Source organism: Procambarus clarkii, chromosome 82, assembly GCF_040958095.1.
Source record: "Procambarus clarkii isolate CNS0578487 chromosome 82, FALCON_Pclarkii_2.0, whole genome shotgun sequence".
NCBI classification, from domain to species: domain Eukaryota; kingdom Metazoa; phylum Arthropoda; class Malacostraca; order Decapoda; family Cambaridae; genus Procambarus; species Procambarus clarkii.
Genome location: NC_091231.1, coordinates 2,297,202 through 2,322,663, shown reverse-complemented (window position 1 = coordinate 2,322,663; position 25,462 = coordinate 2,297,202). Strand labels below are relative to the sequence as shown.

The window sequence follows — 25,462 nt, the reverse complement described above, 5'->3', positions numbered from 1 at the left end:
GGGTAAAGTATTCTGTTATGCTTGGGAGTTTTAGGGTTATAATAAAGTAGATACCTACCTGGAGTTTCCATTCCAGCCCTCCCCCCCACCCTTCCCCTCTTGCATAGGGTTAGATGATCTGCTTTAGACTGCAGACCATATTTATCTATATTTTTGTGAACTGCTTCCCTGGGAGCCGGGCCCATCCTAACCCCCCATTGGATGGTACTCCTATACCTTGTTTAAATCCTAACAGGCTTCCAATTGTAACAAGTGGGTTAGGCAATTGTTAATTATGGATTGCATCCTGAGAAAGATCAGGCATTCTCCTAAGGGAACATGAATGAGCATAACAAGCTTCCTGTCTCCAACAATAGAAAAATAAAATGGGAAAGCAACACAGGAATCGAAAAAACAAAAAACTTGATAGTACTGTTAATATAATTCCAGCACTAAAACCAGAGGCACATATGAACAGGACAATATTATCAGTATAGGGCTTTTAAAGAAAGCTGCAGATATACTTAGGGATCACTAACTAGCATTTACAATGCTGCATTAGAGAAAGGGAAGTTATGATCAGCTGGAAAATGGTCAGTGTTGTCGCAATATTCATGGTGGGTAGACAGATTGAAGAGGAGGACTGCATACTCCAACAGCCCAGAGGACTGTTGAACATGGCTTGTGAAGTTTCTCTTCTGGCTAAAGAAGAGGAGATAGATACTGGAAGAGTATGACAAACCGTCTTTTTGTTGACTTTGGCAGCGTTTTCCAGGATGTTCCTTGCCTCAGCTGTCCTGCCCTTGGTGATGAGCCAGCGAGTTGACTCTGGGATAATCCTGAGGGAGAGGCCCATTTTACTACACCTTCGTCCTCTTGCTCACTTACCTACACAGGAGTATAACCAGGTACACATAGATGTACACCTAGGTACACACAGTCACATAAAGAGGAAAATTGTAGAGTTCAATTAATCAAGTTAAAAAATGAGAATAGGGTAATAAGTCCATGAAATTGCCTTCTCACCAAAACTGTAAGAAGCACTCCAGTTTAAAATTCAACATGCACTTGTCGAGTAGCTTTCATTGACTGGTGGATCATTACTCAAAGGAAGTCAAGAATCACCTTAAATAACTAACAGGAGCAAAAGCAATGGTATCTGATCAGATACAGTGTATCACCATGGATTATAAGGAAAGCTTCTGAGTAAATTACAGTACATACTGTAATTTACAGCCACTAGCTATATTTAACAATGCCATATTACTGAAAAGGAAGTGCATGGTTATGTTGGAAATGGTGACTGTTGTACTGATATACAGGATAAGGAACAGTCAGGAGGTCCTGATATACATTCATTCATTCATTCCCTGACAAGTACTGGATAAAATAATCATGTAACAATTTGTGGAATGTTTGAAGATGATAAACTGTATAACTAAGACCACACAGATTTAACTGGTGTAAATCATCTCATAAGACTGAGAGATGAGTGGAAAGATGGTTTAGTTATACTGAAAGAAAGACTGATGACTGCTCAAGAGTACATTCATGGGAATTTGAAAGTAGGAAGGCCTGGAGAGGATGGACAGGTGTGGTAACTGAATTTGTAAGAAGCTGGGTGCGTGTGATGATGCTTGAGCAGTGAAGATAAGTAAGTAGAGTGGAATCACATAACAGTGATGGCTAAAACAAAACTATATAACAACTCGCAGAAAGCACTTTACACCTGGTCTTATGAAGTGAATGTTTTGCTGGCATTTTCTGATAGTCCTGACCACATGATGCTGGCTAATGTGATACAAGAGTGACCATATACACAGGGTGATACCAGTGTAAGAGTGATGGTACATAGGGTGATGCAGCAACATAAGGGTGACATACCAGTAGTATGGGATGAAAAGCAAGGCAGGTAGTGTCATGGCGACCTGAAGCCAGCGCCAGGAGGAGATCATGTAGGCCAGGGCTGCTGCTGTGAAAAACCCAATGGTGTAGAAGGCTTGAGCGAGGACTCCCACTAGCACTCGCCTCCGCTTACCCACTAGTTCCATGCCTGAGGGAGCAGAAACCTGTATACCCACACTGAACCACCAATTGTGCTAGCACTCCTAAGTGGTAACAGCAATGTTGTTACCTTCGTGTCAACACTGGTGGTAGAAATAGGGTTACATTTTGAACAAAGCAGAAATGGGGAACTTAGTCTAGAATTTCACCAAAGGTAGTACTGTAGAGTGATAGCCACCTCCATGTTTGTAAATGTTGGGTAGTGTTGTGATTATCACTAACTTGTCCTGTTATACAAGTACAAACATTTCCATCATCTTATTGGGCATCCATGATATCCCCCACATACATAACCACTCATGACCACCTCCTCATACCTCACCTCCCACTCACCAATGACCTCTCCTCATGCCTCATCCCCTACCACTTCCCCTCATGCTTCACCCCCCTAAGACTCCCCTCATGCCTCACCCCCCTAAGACTCCCCTCATGCCTCACCCCCCTAAGACTCCCCTCATGCCTCACCCCCCCTACCACTCCCCTCATGCCTCACCCATGACATAAGCGACGAGGAAGACTCCCTGGAGCGAGGCACCGAGAATGAATCTGAGGGTGGTGAAGGCGAAGTAGTCCGGTATGATAGCCTGGCCGACACCCACGACCACCATCAGCACCAGGGCACTCAGGAACACTGGCTTCCGACCCAACCTAGCACACACACACATCATTGTCACCATCAGAATAATCATGAGAATAGTAATAATGATTACTTAATAATAATAATAATAATACAAGAATAATAATACTGTACAAAGAAATTACAATGGCATGATATAATAATGAGAAAATCATTTGTTCTAACGAGTCCAAGATGCCCGCCTTAACCACCAACCCCCTTCACTGTCTAGCCTGTTGTTGACGTTAGGGGGCTTGGTCGGTGTCTGCTGGAGTGTGATGCTCAATATGATGACATTTCATCTGTCCTCTTAGAGCCTTGTGCTCCTACAGCCTTCTTTACTAATTTTGCTAGACACCTTTCTCTCTCCCTCATGTTTCTATCTTCCCTCTCCACTTGTACTTTCTGGATGAAACTTCCTGACGACTTGGTTTCAATTTTGAATTATCTTTTGTTTGACTACTTCTGTTCTGATGGAGGGTGAGTTGAGACGGCACACTTCCACCTGTAGAACTGGAGTACCAGATGTGTTCAAGCGAGGGTAAGCTTTCATATCAAACTCGGCCTTCATTACTGAACCCAATCTCAATGGACTGACAGGTCTTAAGGTAACGATTGTGGGGTTTATATCCACGATGCACTTCTGGTAAAGCCTTGTTTTGTTGGGTTCTCTGTCCCCCCTAATTGTGGTCCATGATGGGTTTGGGGGCTTAATCATAGATGAAATTATATTCTTGTTCATACTATGCCAACTTCTGGCACTCTTTCAACTTCTCAAAAGTTGTGAAGTAGACGACCAGACCCCAGAGTCGGACTGTGATAGAAGGATGGGCTCCGTGGCCCCGGGTACATTGGGTCCAGACCAAGCTGCTGCTTTGATTCAACTGACTGACACTCTATGTTCCCCTCCCACCTCTGTGGCAGGCTTGAACCCCAAGCCCTCCCTCAATGATGACCATCTTGTAACGTGGTGTGGTTTAATCACTTGTTGTGACAATTGTATTTTTTCACCTTCCTTACTGGGGGTGCTCGGTGCCATCTCCCCCGCACATGCATGACTTCTTCTCAGTTTACTATGTTCCAGGATTTGTTTGGTCCTATTAAATGGACTATGTATTTTGGTCTTTATCATGTTGATCATATAGTCCTGATGATTTATACATCCATAAACACTTGGTTGATTGAGTGGATACCTGTCACTGTTAAGCCCACTCTGACTGGAACACGTGTAGTTACAACCTCTTCTCAAGAGGCAGCCAACTGCCTGGCTGTGTTGTCCTGCATTGATGAAAACCCCCAGTTCAGATCTCTAAAAATGTCCAGTTAAATGCCAGCATTGGCACAATTATTTTTCCGCACCATGTTGCGACTAGTGATAGGGACCTCAAAGACTGCCATGAGGATATTAAATATATCCTCGAGGCCCAAGGCCAGTCTCTCCTCTCCAGATTAATAAATACACTCAACCCCCTCGTGGTCGTCATCATCAGCCTCTTTGCATAGTAAAAATCACTTTTGATATTTCCCTTCCCATTTTCCATAATACTTGCAGGTGCTAGATGGTCTGTTCAGGAGTACATCCCCTCGCCTCACCTCTGCAATAGGTGCTGTAAATAAGACATGGTCAATTGAAGTGCACAGGTGAGGTGTGTCTGTGCCCCTTGTGTGGTGTACTGGGTCATTCTAAGACAGAGTGCTCTTCTTCTCACGCTCACTGCATCAATTGAGGTGATGCACGACCTGCCCTCTCACGCTCATGTGTGCACCATAAATTTGCAGAAGCCATCCTCCATCTAAAACATAGCGATCGTTTATCTATCTCTGAGGCCAGGCTCACCATCTTCCTTCTTTCTCCAGCATGTCTTATGCTCATGTGTTGCATTCCACTTTCTCAGCTCCGCAACTGAGAAAGTTCATGCATCCATTCCTCTGCTTTCCGTATCTTTTTGAATAAATTGTTCACTGTATGCTCCATTTATCTCCCCTAAATGTTCCACTTTTCTTGGGGGAGCCACTTCAGCTCCCCGGAGCTAACTGGGCTGATATGGGTATATTAGACTGGCATCAGTCAATGCACATGGAGTTCTAGGCCTACCGGGGACCACGAGCCAGAACCTGCCCCCCCCCCCCTCAGAGAGGCACGAGGAGCAATGGCCTATAGAAACCCCCCCCCCCCCTGTGGTTGGAAGCATTCTATGTCTGCCATTGACTGGGTCAGGCACCCATAAAGGTAAGCGCCCCAAAACAAACCACTATTCTGGTTAAAATATTGCTACTGAAAGCCGAACTGGTGGACAGAACTCCCCAAATGAAAAACGAGCAAACGAGCATGACGTCACCACACCACCCCTCCACTGTCTGCCTCCATCTGAGGCAGACAGTGGAGCGGTGATGTGCACCTCATGCTGCCTCACCTCTCACCACCACCAACCTGTGCACTCTATGTTGTACAACCTGTGAAATTTGAAAAATATCAAAATAATTTCTTTCAGACACACAATGAGCTTTTGAAAATTCTCATTGATGACAATAGGTAAAAAAGCAGTAAATTTCAATCATTTGTAAAAAAAAATATTGAATACTCTGTAATTAAAAACCACAATTTATTGTTTAACACCAATTCCTCATAATAAGTAATATAAATACTATAAATACCCATACAGTATATTTACCATATTGTATCATACATTAGATCGTGCTTACAACAGGAAATGGCTTTACTACAATGAGGTTATTTTTGGAATTAAAATTACCCGTGTTTTGAGCCCTTTTCATTAAAAAGCATTTAAGAAAAGCTTTTTAAATGATGGAGGACACTAGATCGTGCACCACTGCTCACAAACGTGTTACACTGGTGTACCTCAGGGGCCAATTATCGCACCTATTCTCCTCCCTTTGTACATAAGCAACATTTACAGGTCTACAGTTTAAAACCCCGTACTTCATGCTCAAGGCATAAGTCTCTATATCACGAGCATATTATATCTTGAACATCATGTGGAATGTTTAATAAAGTGAGTGACTAGTGATTTGCTCTTGACCCCTGACCCACCTGTCTAAAAGGTCCCCAAAGAAGCCTGATCCCAGACCCACCTGTCTAAAAGGCCCCCAGAGAAGCGTGACCCTTGACCCACCTGTCTAAAAGGTCTCCAGAGAAGCGTGACCCTTGACCCACCTGTCTGAGAGGTCACCAAAGAGGTAGGAGCCCACCAGCATGCCCATCATGTAGACACTCTGCACGGTGGCCCTCAGCCAGGCCCGCTCGCACACCAGCTCGTACTGCAACAACAGCAACAACAGTCTTCACTCACGGCCCTCACTCTCCTCTCTCATTTTCCTCACAACTTTATAGTTTTTATATCATACCAAGAGCACATTATTTATAATGAGTATCAAGGCGGCTGTGTTCGTGGATCTTGAGGGTAAGTTCGAGAAGGTAAGAATGAGAGGATAAGAACAAAAGAGTAAGAATGAGAGGATAGGAACAAGAGGGGTGGGGACGATGGGTAAGAATGAGAGATGGAACACGAGGATGTAAACATGGAAGAAGAATGGAGAGCAAGTATAGTCCAAGATAACAGTATACTTGCTATGGGAGTCCGATTTTGAATTAAAGTGTGTGTGGGACGTCCAAACATCCTGGATCACATTAGGATGTTTGGACCAAGACAATACACTTAAGATGTAGCGGAGAAACAGCACGCTCAGAGTGTGTGGACACACACCCAGATGCTTATTGAGGGGAAATATCGTGAGGAGATGTGTAAACAAAGATTTTACCCGGATTTACCTGAGGGCTAGCATATATTCTAGTGGGCTTGACGAGGACAGGAAGTCAACGGCTTGCCAAGTCCTGTAGTTCCTGAGAATCTTCCCCAATGGGTTGTTGAACTGCAGTAATGTTTGTTTCTCCTGTTTCTTCTTTCTAATAATATCCTGTTTCCGTCCTACGTTGTCTTGTTGAGCAGGAAGGTGTTCCCCGTGTATGCGTTACATTTGACATTTCAAAGAAGTAGTGTGGTTTAATGTCCTGTAACTTGTTCAGTATCTCTAAGGTCTGGTTGAGATCAGCCAGGGTGTGTGTGTTTGTTGTGCATTAATGTTAGTCCTGGGACCTCAACTCTTCCTGGTGTAGGCGAATTGACTGCCGTCTGGCATGATTTTTGTAGCTTTGTTGAACATTCTCCACACGAGAGATATATATATGTCCTTTTGAGGGTGAGGTCTCTATGCTTGGATACAGTAGTTCAGGTTGGGGGGGGACAGAGTTGCCCCCCCCCCAACTTGAACTAGTTGAATAACTACTTTCTTTTCCTTGAAGTGAAAGACTCAGTTAATTATTCCTAAGGTTTGGTTTACTTTATTTTTTAACTACAGCTCGTATTTGTTGTACAATTTTCAATGACTGGTGGATCCTAACAGGTCCTTTTCTTCATCCATCTGCTGCATGCATGGTAGTATTGCTGATATGAGAATTGTGATGTGATTTGTTGTCACACATGCAAGCTCTTGCATTTTTCAGTATTAAAAAGCAGTTACTAGCGTTCCGACCATTTATGGTGTTTATGTAGATATCTCTACATAGTCTCTATCATTTTCACTTCCTAATTTATTACTTCCTAGTTCCTGGTCTCGGGCCGAGTAGAAGAACTTTTATTATTATTATTATTTTCTACCACAGAGTAGAACTCTCAGACCCCATCCAAGTACTATAGATCTTTTTGTCATTTGCAAATTTGGTAGAATGGCAAGTAATAATCTCATCTATATCACTGATGTTTACACGAAAATCAAGTCTTATCAAAAGTTTTAGAGAAGACCGTGTATACTACGTCGACTGGAAGTCTTTTGTCTGAATAACTGGTTACCGTTTCCAAAAAAGAGATTAGTCCGTCACAAAATTATATTTTCATAGTATCAATGAAGTAACTGGGTTTGTGATATTGAATTTCCCTTCATTCTCCTTGATGCTGTTGCTTTTTTTTTGGCTGTGGATTCTGTATACTTTGTTTTAATGGTTGATGATTCCAGTTTGTGTAAACACTATAGGGCAGTGTTGTTATGGAGGGCGGGAGGCCCTGTGGGCGCACAGCCTCGCATCTCATTCCCGCCACGCTTCTCCTGCCTCTACTTGTTCCCAGTAACTATCAGGTATATGGTGTACTCCCACAACAGGAACGGCTGGGGGGGGGGGCACAGGGATAACAACACTGCCAACCAGGCATGACAGGGCAGATCTCGGTGACACTTTTAAAATACTGAACAATTAGGACGTTGATCCAGACAACTTCAAAAGATCAGATGTATCACAAACAACGAGCAACGGTTTCAGGTTCAACAAGCCACAATGTGGGACTGAGAACATATAGGACTTTTTCACCTACAGAGTCATAAAGCTATCGAACCGCCTACCCGCCGAAGCCGTAATGCCAAAACACTAAAGAATTGGTGGAAAAGAATCCTGGTGGAAAAAACTATCAGGACAAATGGGGGAACCTTTGACAAGTCGCCGGCTTCCTGTCCTTATTGGGACCACTAGTTTTGGTAGCCCTTTGGTAAATTAGGTAACTTATGTACACCCGAGGCTTAGTGACCATACTACTCTTGGTTCTGCATCAGGCGAGGCTTTTGGAGGCCTTCAGTACAACTCTGATATTGACAGTGTTACAGGTGTTATATAACTCCTATATTGGCAGTATTACAGGTGTTATATAACTCCTATATTGGCAGTATTACAGGTGTTATATAACTCCTATATTGGCAGTATTACAGGTGTTATATAACTCCTATATTGGCAGTATTACAGGTGTTATATAACTCCTATATTGGCAGTATTACAGGTGTTATATAACTCCTATATTGGCAGTATTACAGGTGTTATATAACTCCTATATTGGCAGTGTTACAGGTGTTATATAACTCCTATATTGGCAGTGTTACAGGTGTTATATAACTCATATATTGGCAGTGTTACAGGTGTTAGATAACTCCTATATTGGCAGTGTTACAGGTATTAGATAACTCCTATATTGGCAGTGTTACAGGTGTTAGATAACTCCTATATTGGCAGTGTTACAGGTGTTAGATAACTCCTATATTGGCAGTATTACATGTGTGATTGGTACTTGCTGTTGGTCCTCTAGAGAAAACTCTCGGTTGATGTGGATTATCTTGCTGGTGATGGGCCATATTAGTTTATTATGAGAGCCAACACGACTAGCTAGGTACCTGACACTGCCTCACTAGCTAGGTACCTGACACTGCCTCACTAGCTAGGTACCTGAAACTGCCTCACTAGCTAGGTACCTGACACTGCCTCACTAGCTAGGTACCTGACACTGCCTCACTAGCTAGGTACCTGAAACTGCCTCACTAGCTAGGTACCTGAAACTGCCTCACTAGCTAGGTACCTGACACTGCCTCGCTATATAGCTAGGTACCTGACACTGCCTCACTAGCTAGGTACCTGAAACTGCCTCGCTAGCTAGGTACCTGACACTGCCTCGCTAGCTAGGTACCCTAACACACTGCCTCGCTAGCTAGGTACCCTAACACACTGCCTCGCTAGCTAGGTACCCTAACACACTGCCTCGCTAGCTAGGTACCCTAACACACTGCCTCGCTAGCTAGGATCCCTAACACACTGCCTCGCTAGCTAGGATCCCCTAACACACTGCCTCGCTAGCTAGGATCCCTAACACTGTGAGAGGGTGCCAGTGTAGGGAACGGGTGACGGTGAAGACTCACGTCAATAACAGCGCTGGTGCGGTACTCTGAGGTGTCGTAGACCATGGCGTCACAAGGCTGGACGTGGCTGGTGTTGGGTCGCCCCAGCGGCTCCAGCGACACCTCGCTGGAACACAAGAGTTGGCCCTCATCTTCCTCCTCGTCACACTACCTTATGCACTAAATGTTCTCATTATCATTCATTGGTCATGACAAATGTATAACGTATTGATCATGGGAGAGCCGTATCAATATTTGCCAGAAAATCAATAGGTTTAGCTGTTCTGCCTTGCACCAACCCTGTGGCTATACTCACCTGGGCGGTGTATACCTCCTTGCTCAGTCTATACACACACTGAACGGTGTACCCATATCTCAGTATATATACACCCAGAGATATACCCAACTTCTCAGTCTATACACAGAGAAATGTGTACCTCATATCTCGGTATACTTACACAGAAAGGTGTAACCGACTATGGGTGTATATGCACCGATTAATATACCCGATATTTCAGTGAATGTACAGGGAAGGTTCCCATGCCTGAGCGTATATACACCGATAAGTATACCGCACTTCTCGGTGACTATATAGAGAGAGCGGTGTACTACACCTTGGTGCAGGCGATGAGTCACAATAACGTGGCTGAAGTATGTTGACCAGACCACACACTAGAAGGTGAAGGGACGACGACGTTTCGGTCCGTCCTGGACCATTCTCAATCGACTTGAGAATGGTCCAGGACGGACCGAAACGTCGTCGTCCCTTCACCTTCTAGTGTGTGATCTGGTCAACATACTACACCCTGACCTGAGTGTACTACGCCCCCCCCCTGGTCATACTATAGGTATGACCTGCAACAGTCACTCCCCCCCCCCTGCAGCCTGTTGTACCTCCTGTTGTGGTAACTGTTGACTGTTACCGTTTGCTGTGTGTCTAGGCCAGCCAAGGGCACGGCAAGCCAGGGCACGGCAGGCCAGGCCAGGGCACGGCAGGCCAGGTCAGGGCACGGCAGGCCAGGGCACGGCAGGCCAGGCCAGGGCACGGCAGGCCAGGCCAGGGCACGGCAGGCCAGGCCGTGTTCACCAACCTTCCTTTATCATCCGGGCCGGATGTCTCCCGGCCTCTTAACATCCTCTTCCTTGTCATATTCTCAACGTCTCTCCATTTTATCAGTCTTGTCGATTGCCCTAAGAATCGTGTAACTGTATGTATATATATATATATATATATATATATATATATATATATATATATATATATATATATATATATATATATATATATATATATGGTGATTACTTAGGTGTTTTCTTCTAAAATATGTGTCTGTAGAGGGTCAACATGTATATGTCTCTGTAGAGGTCCCGTTAGTATAGTCACATTAGTTCTCGACTCACAATCGAGAAATTCCGGGTTTGAATCCCGGGCGACACAGAAATTTTTGGGAGCGTATCCTTTCACCTCATGCTCTTCTCTACCCCAGCAGTAAATAGATTTAAATAGGTAAATAAGTAGGCAGCTTGTGGGGCGGCATGCTGATGGGGGGAGGGAGGGAGGCTTCTGTATAAGACTAACATGTATTATATATATATAACCTAGCTTCCTGTCCCCCGACACAATGAATTATTATTATTATACTATGTAGTTAGTGATTATTGTGTTTTGTGCGAACTTGTTGACGAGCATCCATGAGTGGCGTTGTTTATGTGGTGTTGTTTACAACATCATTTAGGACGTGTGTGCTTATGAAGAGGAAAGTCACCAGGACTGTCATGCTGGCAACACGTGTCAGGGTTTGACTGTCACACTGACAACAATGTCACAATCTGTTGTGTTGTACACCCTGGCACACACTACCACCCTGCTTGTGGGTGTTGTGTTGCCAGAGAGGAGTGTGATAAAGTGTGGCAGAGTGAGTGTCCTCGGCAGGGGAGGGTGTGAGAGGGTAGAGCAACACATGAGAGAGAGAGACCCACCTCCAGAAGTAACACTGGTGGTAGTGTTGACGGTGGGGGTCCCAGGGCAGCGAGACGTTGGCCACGTCGTCGTCCAGGGTGAAGGTGGCGTTGTCGTCCTCCCACCACAGACGACACCTGCACACAAGGGGGAGACACACACACACACATCTGTCACAACTCTTCCTCTAACCTGCCACTTTGACTTTATCAACACTATTCAAAGGAAAATATTGCAGTTACAACTTATATATACATTAGGCATACGTTTGAATACACGCTACTGTCGTGTGTGTATATATATATATATATATATATATATATATATATATATATATATATATATATATATATATATATATATATATATATATATATATGTTGTTTAATATGACCGAAAAAATAAGATTGATAATTCTAACACGAATTTTTTCGATATTTCTTATGTGTGTTGAGTTTCACGTACGAGATGGAGAATAATGGGAAGCTGCCCTTTCTGGATGTAACAGTCACGGAAAGGAGCGAAGGCTTCCATACTGCAGTCTACACCAAGGAAACAAACATAGGAGTGTGCCTCAATGTCAATAGTGACTGCCCAGATAGGTACAAGAGGAGTGTTGTCAACGCTTACGTCGACCGTGCTCTCAGCCACAGCTCAGGATGGAAAGAAGTCGATGAAGAACTCTGTAGGGTAAGGCAGGTCCTAGTCAACAACGGCTTCTCTAACGGTTTCGTTGAAGACATCATAAAAAGAAAAGTGAAACGCCATGCAACTTTTGAAGAGTCAACCAACACAACACCCTATTGTACCCCCTATTAGACTATTTTATAGGAATTTCTTTACGACGGCTCATAAAACGGAGGAAAGGGTCCTGAAAAATATTGTTGATAGGAACGTCATCCCTACAGACAAAAAACAGAAAATACAATTGATAATTATAGAACCAAAAAAACGGCCAAGCTTCTCATGAAAAACTCCCCAGACACGAAGAAGAACGCTTTGAAGGAGACCAACGTCGTCTATGCCTTTAAATGCCCACTTGGGGACTGTCAGCCCCAAAGAACTCAGTATATAGGCAAAACAACAACGTCTCTTTCCAGGCGACTAACAATGCATAACCAACAGGGCGCCATCAAGGAACATATAACCTCCACACATAACCAGACCATCACCAGAGACATCTTAACTAGCAACACTGAAATTATCGACAGGTTAACGACAACTGAAGACTGGACATCAGCGAGGCGCTACACATCAAAAAGTCAACACCAGTAATCAACAACCAGTTAACACAATTACATTCCACCCACCTCAAGACCCCGAACTAACACAGAGACAGTAGCAGCAAGAATACAGGGATTTAATGGCCAATTAATACCTATTATGCCATTCATCCACTTGTTCATCTCAATCACGTCCCGAACCACCTCACCTTTTTACGGTTTGGCAGAGCGTGAAAAAAATGTCTTTGGAAATGTAAGGAGTGCCTTGCGAAACGCATCCCTAGGCGTCAGACTATAATATAGTGTGAAAATGAACTTTCTAGAGTTAATTTTTCAACTTCCCTCGATAGTGAAGAAAAAACATAAGAAATATTGAGAAGATTAGTGTTAGAATCATCAATCTTACCCTTTCGGTCACATTTAACAATATATGTTTACAAGAGTGCTACCAAAATATACTAATATATGGTTGACGCGGGTGTGTGAGTGTAGTGGACGGGTGTGGGAGTGCAGAAGACAGGTGTGTACTGACCTGTGGTCAACGCGGGCGCCAAGGAAGACCCAGGCCAACTTCTGCATGGAGACAACGATGGTTGGGAGTGAGAGCAAGAGGAAGAGTCGCCGCTGGTACACTCCGAACTCCCCGATATGCTCCAGTAGCTGTTCCATGATGGCGCCTCTTCCTCCTCAACACAACTCTTAATCTCTCTCTCACACTATTGACACTATCTTGTACACAATTCCACACTTTTAAATCTACTTCAGTTCATTGTTCATGTATCACCGAGTAATTACGTATCAGCTGGCGACGACACATGAGGAGGCGCTGTGTATCATCTGATGACACGTTGGTATACTTCTTCCTTGACTGTACCGTTCATGTGTGAGGTATACCTGTTGGGAGGAAGATGTACACGTTGTTTACACACCTTGTGAGTATACTGCTACCTGTGTGTGTGTGTACTCACCTACATGTGATTGGCAGAGTCGAGCTTTAGCTCCTGTCTAAGCCTCTGCCTTTCAAACCTTCAGTAATTTAATGCAATAACTGTTCACTCGTCGTCATTGTGTGTTTCTCTTCGTTCTGCTGTTCTGTTTCGAACATTGTTTCTTCATAAGCTTGGTCTGCTCCCTTTAGAAGTTTGTACGTCGTTATCATGTCTACGCTGTTCTTTAATTCTTAAGTTGAGGTTCTTAAGGCCGCCCTGAACACACATTGGTTAGTAAACACTTGTTTATTTCTATTATAAAACTATTCTATTACAAATAGCTGTTTCCTACGGCCTCGTTAGTTAACTGGGGGTGGAATAATGGACTAGAGAGAGCTATTTCCCTCCTCCCCCCCCGTTACAACTCTATCCCTTTGAGTTGTATTTTCTTGTCTCAATAAACATACTGGAACTTGACCAAAACAATGGATGCGAGTTGAGTCTGCACTGACAAACTTTGGGTAGAGTATGAGAACATTTAATATCCATAAGTGAGTGCAGTAGTTACACTCATGCTCCAGATATCACGTGGCATTAGAAGTGTGTGTGGTCAAGTTGTTCCTCACTGAGCGCTGCTCACTGGTGAGGGAGAGTCATTACCTGCAGTTACCTCCCAAGGTAGTGATACCCCAGCCTAACTCTGGCAGTTATAGTGTCACACTGTCTTGGGGTTGTTTGGTGGTGGTGTCACTACATGTAGTTCTCATACTAGTACCCGTCCACTACACCATAACACTCTAACACACAACCCTTTGTCCGCCGACACCCTCCTTCCTGTCACCCTACACGATGACCCCTGCCCCTGGCACCCTGTCCTTACTCCCTGGCACCCTGCCCCTGGCACCCTGCCCGATGACACCTTCCCCCCCTGCCGCTGGCACCTGCCCCTGCCCAGTGTGTCATGCCTAAAAGTATATATAGATAGTATTGGCTCCTACAAGATACCCCCCCCCACCCCTTCCCCTCCGTATCATCACTTTCTTATTACTACAGACATACTGGGCCTCGGTCCCTCACCAGTACAGACATACTGGGCCTCGGTCCCTCACCAGTACAGACATACTGGGCCTCGGTCCCTCACCAGTACAGACATACTGAGCCTCGGTCCCTCACCAGTACAGACATACTGGGCCTCGGTCCCTCACCAGTACAGACATACTGAGCCTCGGTCCCTCACCAGTACAGACATACTGGGCCTCGGTCCCTCACCAGTACAGACATACTGAGCCTCGGTCCCTCACCAGTACAGACATACTGGGCCTCGGTCCCTCACCAGTACAGACATACTGGGCCTCGGTCCCTCACCAGTACAGACATACTGAGCCTCGGTCCCTCACCAGTACAGACATACTGAGCCTCGGTCCCTCACCAGTACAGACATACTGGGCCTCGGTCCCTCACCAGTACAGACATACTGAGCCTCGGTCCCTCACCAGTACAGACATACTGGGCCTCGGTCCCTCACCAGTACAGACATACGGGGCCTCGGTCCCTCACCAGTACAGACATACTGAGCCTCGGTCCCTCACCAGTACAGACATACTGAGCCTCGGTCCCTCACCAGTACAGACATACGGGGCCTCGGTCCCTCACCAGTACAGACATACTGAGCCTCGGTCCCTCACCAGTACAGACATACGGGGCCTCGGTCCCTCACCAGTACAGACATACTGAGCCTCGGTCCCTCACCAGTACAGACATACTGGGCCTCGGTCCCTCACCAGTACAGACATACTGAGCCTCGGTCCCTCACCAGTACAGACATACTGGGCCTCGGTCCCTCACCAGTACAGACATACTGAGCCTCGGTCCCTCACCAGTACAGACATACTGGGCCTCGGTCCCTCACCAGTACAGACATACTGAGCCTCGGTCCCTCACCAGTACAGACATACTGGGCCTCGGTCCCTCACCAGTACAGACATACGGGGCCTCGGTCCCTCACCAGTACAGACATACTGGGCCTCGGTCCCTCACCAGTACAGACATACTGGGCCTCGGTCCCTCACCAGTACAGACATACTGAGCCTCGGTCCCTCACCAGTACAGACATACTGAGCCTCGGTCCCTCACCAGTACAGACATACGGGGCCTCGGTCCCTCACCAGTACAGACATACTGAGCCTCGGTCCCTCACCAGTACAGACATACTGGGCCTCGGTCCCTCACCAGTACAGACATACTGAGCCTCGGTCCCTCACCAGTACAGACATACTGGGCCTCGGTCCCTCACCAGTACAGACATACTGAGCCTCGGTCCCTCACCAGTACAGACATACTGGGCCTCGGTCCCTCACCAGTACAGACATTCTGGGCCTCGGTCCCTCACCAGTACAGACATACTGGGCCTCGGTCCCTCACCAGTACAGACATACTGAGCCTCGGTCCCTCACCAGTACAGACATACTGGGCCTCGGTCCCTCACCAGTACAGACATACTGGGCCTCGGTCCCTCACCAGTACAGACATACTGAGCCTCGGTCCCTCACCAGTACAGACATACTGAGCCTCGGTCCCTCACCAGTACAGACATACGGGGCCTCGGTCCCTCACCAGTACAGACATACTGGGCCTCGGTCCCTCACCAGTACAGACATACTGGGCCTCGGTCCCTCACCAGTACAGACATACTGAGCCTCGGTCCCTCACCAGTACAGACATACTGAGCCTCGGTCCCTCACCTGTACAGACATACTGAGCCTCGGTCCCTCACCAGTACAGACATACGGGGCCTCGGTCCCTCACCAGTACAGACATACTGAGCCTCGGTCCCTCACCAGTACAGACATACTGAGCCTCGGTCCCTCACCAGTACAGACATACTGAGCCTCGGTCCCTCACCAGTACAGACATACTGGGCCTCGGTCCCTCACCAGTACAGACATACTGGGCCTCGGTCCCTCACCAGTACAGACATACTGAGCCTCGGTCCCTCACCAGTACAGACATACTGAGCCTCGGTCCCTCACCAGTACAGACATACTGAGCCTCGGTCCCTCACCAGTACAGACATACGGGGCCTCGGTCCCTCACCAGTACAGACATACTGAGCCTCGGTCCCTCACCAGTACAGACATACTGAGCCTCGGTCCCTCACCAGTACAGACATACTGAGCCTCGGTTCCTCACCAGTACAGACATACTGGGCCTCGGTCCCTCACCAGTACAGACATACTGGGCCTCGGTCCCTCACCAGTACAGACATACTGAGCCTCGGTCCCTCACCAGTACAGACATACTGAGCCTCGGTCCCTCACCAGTACAGACATACGGGGCCTCGGTCCCTCACCAGTACAGACATACTGAGCCTCGGTCCCTCACCAGTACTGACATACTGAGCCTCGGTCCCTCACCAGTACAGACATACTGAGCCTCGGTCCCTCACCAGTACAGACATACTGGGCCTTGGTCCCTCACCAGTACAGACATACTGGGCCTCGGTCCCTCACCAGTACAGACATACTGAGCCTCGGTCCCTCACCAGTACAGACATACTGAGCCTCGGTCCCTCACCAGTACAGACATACGGGGCCTCGGTCCCTCACCAGTACAGACATACTGGGCCTCGGTCCCTCACCAGTACAGACATACTGGGCCTCGGTCCCTCACCAGTACAGACATACTGAGCCTCGGTCCCTCACCAGTACAGACATACTGAGCCTCGGTCCCTCACCAGTACAGACATACTGAGCCTCGGTCCCTCACCAGTACAGACATACGGGGCCTCGGTCCCTCACCAGTACAGACATACTGGGCCTCGGTCCCTCACCAGTACAGACATACTGGGCCTCGGTCCCTCACCAGTACAGACATACGGGGCCTCGGTCCCTCACCAGTACAGACATACTGGGCCTCGGTCCCTCACCAGTACAGACATACTGAGCCTCGGTCCCTCACCAGTACAGACATACTGGGCCTCGGTCCCTCACCAGTACAGACATACTGAGCCTCGGTCCCTCACCAGTACAGACATGCGGGGTTGGAAGGGAGGTTGTCGTCCTCCAGGAAGCCACAAGTATACAAGAAGAAAGCTCCACAAACCAGATTGACCTCAACGCTGGCGCCTGTGAGTCATTCTATTCATGTTATGTGTTACATTTTGTTGTTATGTTTGGCGGGAAGCGCTTTATGTAATATTGAGTCCGTTGACCGTGTAACTGCTGTCTTAACAAGTGTACAGTTGTCTTCCAGCGACGTGAGGTGCAGTTCACGTAGCCTGTCCTCGTAACTCATGACTCTTAGTTCTGGGACTAGCCTAGTGGCATACCTCTGAACTTTTTCCAGCTTCGTCTTCTGCTTGACAAGATACGGGATCCATGCTAGGGCTGCATACTCCAGGATTGGTCTTATATATGTGGTATACAAGGTTCTGAAGGATTCCTTACACAGGTTCCTGAACGCAGTTCTGATGTTAGCCAGACTCGCATAGGCCGCTGATGTTATTCTTTTGATGTGGGCTTCAGGAGACAAGTTTGGCGTGATATCAACTCCTTAATCTTGCTCTCTGTCCGTTTCGTGAAGGAATTCACCTCCCATTCGGTATCCAGTGTCTGGTCTCCTAGTTCCTCCTCCAAGTTTCATTACCTTACATTTACTTGGGTTGAACTTTAGTAGCCATTTGTTGGACCATTCCTTCAGTTTGTCTAGGTTATCTTGTAACCTCATACTATCTTCCTGTCTCGATCCTCCTCATAATTTTTGCATCATCAGCAAACATTGAGAGGAACGAGTCAATTCCTTCTGGGAGATCATTTACGTATATCAGAAATAGTATAAGTCCAAGGACTGAACCCTGTGGGACTCCACTGGTGACTCCCCTCCACTCCGAGACCTCACCCCTCACAGTGACTCGCTGTCCTGTTGCTTAGATACTCCCTTATCCAGTGGAGTACCTTCCCTTTCACTCCTGCCTGCATCTCCAGTTTGTGCCCTTATGTGGTACTGTGTCAAAGGCTTTCTGCCAGTTCAAAAATATGCAGTCTGCCCAGCCCCCTCTGACTTGTTTAATTTTTGTTGCCTGGTCATAGAACTCAGTTAAACCTGTTAGGCATGATCTGCCATCTCTGAACCCATGCTGATGTTGTGTTACACAGTTCTTTCGCTCCAGATGTTCTACTAGCTTTTTTCGCACAATCTTCTCTATCAGCTTGCATGGAATGCAAGTTAGGGACACTGGCCTGTAGTTCAGTGCTTCCTGCCGATCACTCTTCTTATATATTGGAGCAACATAGGCCGTCTTCCAAGTTTTTGGCAGTTCACCTGTTACCAGTGATTTGTTGTACACTATGGAGAGTGGCATTAAATTTTAATTCCTAAAAAAGGAAGCTGATCTCTTGTTGATTTTTGCAAACTGAATTGCCAACACGAAATATGTAAAGTAACATTGATATTACGAGTTGCAGTGAGTCATCTGTCTTTTAGAGGCCACTTTATCTCGTCTTTGGCCAGTAATTATAAGTAACTATCTTTGATTTTAGTTGCTACACGCCCAAGATTTATCGTTTAAAAGGAAGAAATACAAATTTGTTTCTAAATCAATTTCCAGGGCTTAGTCAGCACTTCAGCGATCTACCTGCCACGTGGAAAATTCCACTCGCTATATCAATATTATCATCTAGGGAATGAAATATTTCCATACTATATTAATATTTTACATCAGAATCATATATCTACTGATCTACTGATGATGATTTTACGGATGATACTGATCAGTATCTATATTAAAAGCCAACATGACCATTTGGTCAAGTACACCATTGAGCTCAATACCTATATAACATTGTACATGTGATCTCAAGACTAGAAGCTTCCAGATAATCAAAATATTGTTGGAACAAAATAATGGCTTCCAGTGACGTATTTTCAAAATCCTTAATAAAGAACAAATTGTACTATCAAGTATTGTCAATAATCATTAAGTCCACTAAGTATTTAGCGAGTAGATAAACTTTATCACAATAATCAGTCTAAATAATGAAAATAATCAATCTATAATCTTTGACGGCACCTTGACTGGAGTGGAGCGGGGCGACGCCGGTGGAGCAGAAGCGCCCAGTACCTGATCTTTCTTTGTTGACAATGAGGCGATGCACGTGTGCAGGCAGTGTTTGAGGCCAGTCTCGGTGGACACTACCGCAAAAACATTACTTGTTAAATTACCTGTAATCACTCCCTAGATAATCGGAGAGTCCCTGATCTATAATCTAAGATAGAATTCGTCCATAAGAGCTCATATTAAGAGTAGTGAGAGTGAACTCATGTACCCAGAGACTTGCCACGCTTCCAACATCATTTTATCCTTAGCACAGCTACAAGTATCCATTCTACAGCAAACGCTACTAGGAACTCGATCTTCATCAAAATACAAAGCCTATCTCTTGAGAGATCACACATGCAGTCTGACATGTCTGTTTACATACATGCAGACAGTCAACATGCAATATGTTTAACATGCAGTTAAACACAAGACAAAGTTAGAGAAGATTCAGGGGTATGCCACCAGGCTCGTCCCGGAACTGAGAGGTATGAGCTACGAGGAAAGGCTAAAGGAGCTGAAACTCACGTCCCTGGAAGACAGAAGAGTAAGGCGAGACATGATAACCACCTACAAAATTCTCGGGGAATTGACAGGGTGGACAAAGACAAACTCTTTAACACGGGTAGAACACGAACAAAGGACACAGGTGGAAACTTAGTACCCAAATGAGTCACAGAGACATTAGAAAGAACTTTTTCAGTGTCAGAGTAGTTAACAAATGGAATGCATTAGGTAGTGATGTGATGGAGGCTGACTCCATACAGTTTCATATGTAGATATAGATACTGATAGAGCCTACTAGGCTCAGGAACCTGTACACCAGTTGACTGACAGTTGAGAGGCGGGACCAAAGAGCCAGAGCTCAATCCCCGCAAGCACAACTAGCTGAGTACAATAAACTACCGCTCACAGGATGAGTATGGGGTGCACAATAAACTACCGCTCACAGGATGAGTATGGGGTGCACAATAAACTAGCCGGTTCCAGCGGCAACAACAAATAAAACTCAAATAAGTCCACCAGCGATTACATAGATTACGAGATAAGTGCAGTAATTACATTCAGTTATTCATAAAACCAGATCAGCCATAAGGAACTGTGACTGAAAACTTTCTCGCAACATTAAGAAAGATCCGTAGTGTTAATGCCTACATAAAGTAAACCGAAGATAATAGATTCGGTAGGACTCTTAAAAGAAAAGACCAAGCAAGTTATAATTGATGATAAAAAGGCAGCCAATGAATGAATACTTTAGATCAGTGTTCACACAAGAAAGACTAAGCGCAACATCCCAATATCAACATAAGTGTTTGAAGCAGGGGAAGAGAATGCATTAAGAAAGCTATTTATATCCTCATTATTGTGACTGGAATGAAATTAAATGTAACCAAATGTGGCTTTGTCCTATCAGTTGGTGCTGACTCCTCCAGTTTCTTAAGGCACATGCATACGCTTGTTCAATGTTTTTATATTAGTTGAAGAACTCTTAGCGCAGCAGACTGACGCAAGCCTATGGCTGATTTGACAGTTTAAGTTCGTCAACCAGGAATAATTATTTTAAGCACTTTCTGGAATCGTGGTTTACACAGACAACATGTCAATATGATGACATTATATCGTATGCGGTTTACATATTCTGCCTTCACCAACCCAGACCGACCTTGTAGTCCATATATATATATATATATATATATATATATATATATATATATATATATATATATATATATATATATATATATATATATATGCAGAATAACCAAATGAAAAATAGAAAATGCTTAACGCGAAAATGCTTAACGCAAACGCGTTAAGCATTTTCTATTTTTCATGTGTGGTTATTCTGCATACTTGGATCAGTGTTTTTGTGATCATTGTTGCATATATATATATATATATATATATATATATATATATATATATATATATATATATATATATATATATATATATATATATATATATATATATATATATATAGTAGAGAGAGAGGCCTTGGAAGCTCTGTTAGAAGCCTAGCGCTGGAAGCCCTATGAAAGCCATGAAGAAACTGGACAGTCATTACAGGTTTGCACTTTCATATATATATATATATTAACACAATGTTATGTGAGATAATTCCACTGGCCAAATAGATGATGTTGAAATATGAAAATATCGGACATATATTTATGTAATGCAGACTCAGTAAAAGTAATATTAAAGAATGTCTCAGGGATATTACAACTTCATTTACAGACTTTACACTAACCAGGGAAATATTATTACCTACTTGTACAATGTTATTGTGAGCATCAGCATGAGAGAACGCCTACCACCTCAACTTTTTTATTTATTTATATATAATATTTATATGTTTATATATATATTTTTTATTTATATTCTTACATTCTTGAAAAGCCAGTAGCATGCACAACGTTTCGGACAGGAACCCGGAACAATCGCTTTCCTGTCAACGCTTAAGATAAAAGATGCCGCTCATCATGAAAATAGTTGACGTATTGATTGACAACAACACGCAGAGAACTTGGTGATAACACCGTGAATAGTGGCGATAGTAATCACAATTATGTTTCCCATTGTTTCCCAGCTTGGAGCTCTGCGATTCACTAAACGATTTGGCGATAAGATTAGATACACGCAAGAGCTGACGACACGAATGGTATTATGTTATCATCCCCAAGACTACATCCACACAGTACTTGTGTTATCATCCCAGACTACACCCACACAGTACTTGTGTTATCATCCTCAGACTACACCCACACAGTACTTGTGGTATCATCCCCAGACTACACCCACACAGTACTTGTGTTATCATCCCCAGACTACACCCACACAGTACTTGTGTTATCATCCCCAGACTACACCCACACAGTACTTGTGTTATCATCCAAGACTACACCCACACAGTACTTGTGTTATCATCCCCAGACTACACCCACACTACTTGTGTTATCATCCCCAGACTACACCCACACAGTACTTGTGTTATCATCCCCAGACTACACCCACACAGTACTTGTGTTATCATCCCCAGACTACACCCACACAGTACTTATGTTATCATCCCCAGACTACACCCACACAGTACTTGTGTTATCATCCCCAGACTACACCCACACAGTACTTATGTTATCATCCCCAGACTACACCCACACAGTATTTGTGTTATCATCCACTCACTACACCCACACAGTTCTTGTGATATCATCTCCAGACTACACCACAGGGGTGAGAGTGTCGTGTAGCAGGGGTGAGAGTGTCGTGTAGCAGGGGTGAGTGTGTTAGTGTCATTAGTGAGTACAGTAAATCATATCAAGCTAAAATTTTATTCACGAATGGTTGTACATTAAGAAGTGAGTTAGTTTACATAGCATTACAGTACATTACTTACGTAAGAAAGTGGGCTAACACGGAGTCAGACCTCGGCCATGTGATGTTATAGTGACCAGAATTCTCCTGGGATATAGACCTATCTGGCAGCTCTCTCATAACCCAAATGTCCAATACACCAAGTGTCAACTTTGTGAAAGTGTCCAATACACCAAGTGTCAGCTTTGTGAAAGTGTCCAATACACCAAGTGTCAACTTTGTGAAAGTGTCCAATACACCAAGTGTCAACTTTGTGAAAGTGTCCAATACACCAAGTGTCAACTTTGTGAAAGTGTCCAATACACCAGGTGTCAACTTTCTGAAAGTGTCCAATACACCAGGTGTCAACTTTCTGAAAGTGTCCAATACACCAGGTGTCAACTTTCTGAAAGTGTCCAATACACCAGGTGTCAACTTTCTGAAAGTGTCCAATACACCAGGTGTCAACTTTCTGAAAGTGTCCAATACACCAGGTGTCAACTTTCTGAAAGAGAAAACATGCACTCCCTTGAACATTATATTGTAGAATGTCCTATATTGACTGACTTTCGCCCTCCTGGGCTGAGTTATGCTGAACTGCGTAACTTCTATATGAATACTGGAACACTTGATGATATATTGGACTTGGACCCAAGATTGACTACGTAATGCATTAGTTATAAAATGTTTGTGATGTACCTATAACCTGAGCTTGTAAAAGTACCTTAATCACCTTCGGTGATTAAGTGCTTAATAACACACTAGTTTCTATAGCAGCTATCTTATCCTGTCAAAGTAGTAGAGACATAAATGTATATGTGTATGTGAACTCGGGGGTTGAGCTCTGGCTCTTTGGGCCCGCCTCTCAACTGTCAGTCAACTGATTTTTTTCTTTTTTACACACACACAGGAAGCAGCCAGTATCAGCTGTCTAACTCCCAGGTAGGTATTTGCTGTTAGGTGAACAGGAACATCAGAATGAAAGAAACTCTGCCTATTTGTGTCCGCCCTCACCGGGGATCGATCCCCCGGACCCTAGAACTACGAATCCCGAGCGCTGTCCTCCCAGCCGTCAGGTCCCGTGTATATGTGTATAAGTGTATATATATATATATATATATATATATATATATATATATATATATATATATATATATATATATATATATATATATAGTATGTATATGTATGTATGTGTATGTATGAATGTGTGTATACAGAATATGTGGAACCTGGTCAGAACTGCATTTCACCTTTATAAATAAACCCAAATTAAGGAGACACTATGTAAAAAGACACATCGAACACCGTTTATGTAGGACAGACGTAAATCTATGTATTTATGTATGTAGGTTAGATTAGCATTTTATAAGCACTACAATCACCTTCTGTGGTTGATTGTTCAATAAATCACTGAACTATATGTTTAACAGATCTCTGACCCTGTCTATGGAGGACAGAAGATAATGTATATATGCTATTGTACTGTATAAATTAAATTTAGAAGTTTTGTCAATGATTTATAAAAAAAAATAATTACCCTGATGGCTGGAGTAAACAGGTAACACAGCCATAGAAAAAAAAAACTTGATTATAGCTTCCAATTAGAGCGGCGAGACTTATATATTTGTAAAAGATATAACATAAAATTAAAATTATGAGAAAACGATTTGAAGAATAACTAACATAAACTCATTATATGAAGGTCAGGTTTTTAATTTTATTTAATTTATCCAAGAGTTGTTACATTCTTGTATATCCATTAGCACGCGTAGCGTTTCGGGCAGGTCCTTAATCCTAAATTTCCCCCAGAATACGACCCGTCAAATCTTTTAACAACCAGGTACCCATTCACTGCTGGGTGAACAAGAGGCTATGGGTAAGGATTAACGCCCAGTCAATCATCCCCGGCCAAGATACAAACCCCGGCCAAAGCGCTTGCGAGTGCTTTATCACCACGCCATGGGGACTTTTTTAAATGTTGAGCATGGAGGGATCCGTAGCAGTGGTAGAGGAAGGTATATAATGTAGTGGTCAAAGTCCAGGGTGGGTGACTATAGGCTATATAGGGTGACTATAGACTATAATTTTTAAATTTAAAATTTAGGCTGCCTGCCGCCCCGTCTCCACCCAGCCTGACCCTCCGCCACCACAACACTCACCTTAAAACACACCTGCAGGGTGCCAGGAGCCGGGGAGTGCCAGTGAGAGTGGGCGGGAGACGCCGGGTGCCACACTGCCTCACTCACCACTGCCACAAACACACTGCCTGGGAAAACAGCAGCAAAGGTCTCTCACTCTCTCACCTCTCATCATCGCCGCGCATGCTCCGTACTCTCCCAACCTAATAATTACGTTTATAAATTACAATTTTCCTGCTTTCTCACGAAAACAATTGTGTTCATATTTCGTTATAGCATTCCTTAAGGGTTTGGAGGCAGTGTAGTTATAATAACTAATCAATGGAGCAGGGCGGGAGAAAGAAATCAATGTTGAGACGTGGAGTTGCTGGAG

The 25,462-nt window shown here is 44.4% G+C and overlaps 1 protein-coding gene across 3 annotated transcripts in view; it reads right to left on the bottom strand.

Annotated features, from left to right (window-relative positions):
* Orct (Organic cation transporter) overlaps window positions 1-25,462 on the bottom strand; it is a 32,009-nt gene extending 6,547 nt beyond the window's left edge. Inside the window, exons 1-8 of one of the 3 annotated variants that reach the window (XM_069315805.1) lie at window positions 25,111-25,462; window positions 13,101-13,462; window positions 11,366-11,482; window positions 9,407-9,512; window positions 5,835-5,938; window positions 2,537-2,691; window positions 1,864-2,032; window positions 722-818 (exon numbers count right to left, since the gene is read on the bottom strand). In XM_069315805.1, the coding sequence (XP_069171906.1) occupies window positions 722-818; window positions 1,864-2,032; window positions 2,537-2,691; window positions 5,835-5,938; window positions 9,407-9,512; window positions 11,366-11,482; window positions 13,101-13,237 (885 nt within the window). In that variant the 5' untranslated portion in view covers window positions 13,238-13,462; window positions 25,111-25,462. The remainder of the gene's footprint in view (window positions 1-721; window positions 819-1,863; window positions 2,033-2,536; window positions 2,692-5,834; window positions 5,939-9,406; window positions 9,513-11,365; window positions 11,483-13,100; window positions 13,463-25,110) is intronic. The other 2 variants (XM_069315807.1, XM_069315808.1) reach the window with 2 other exon arrangements.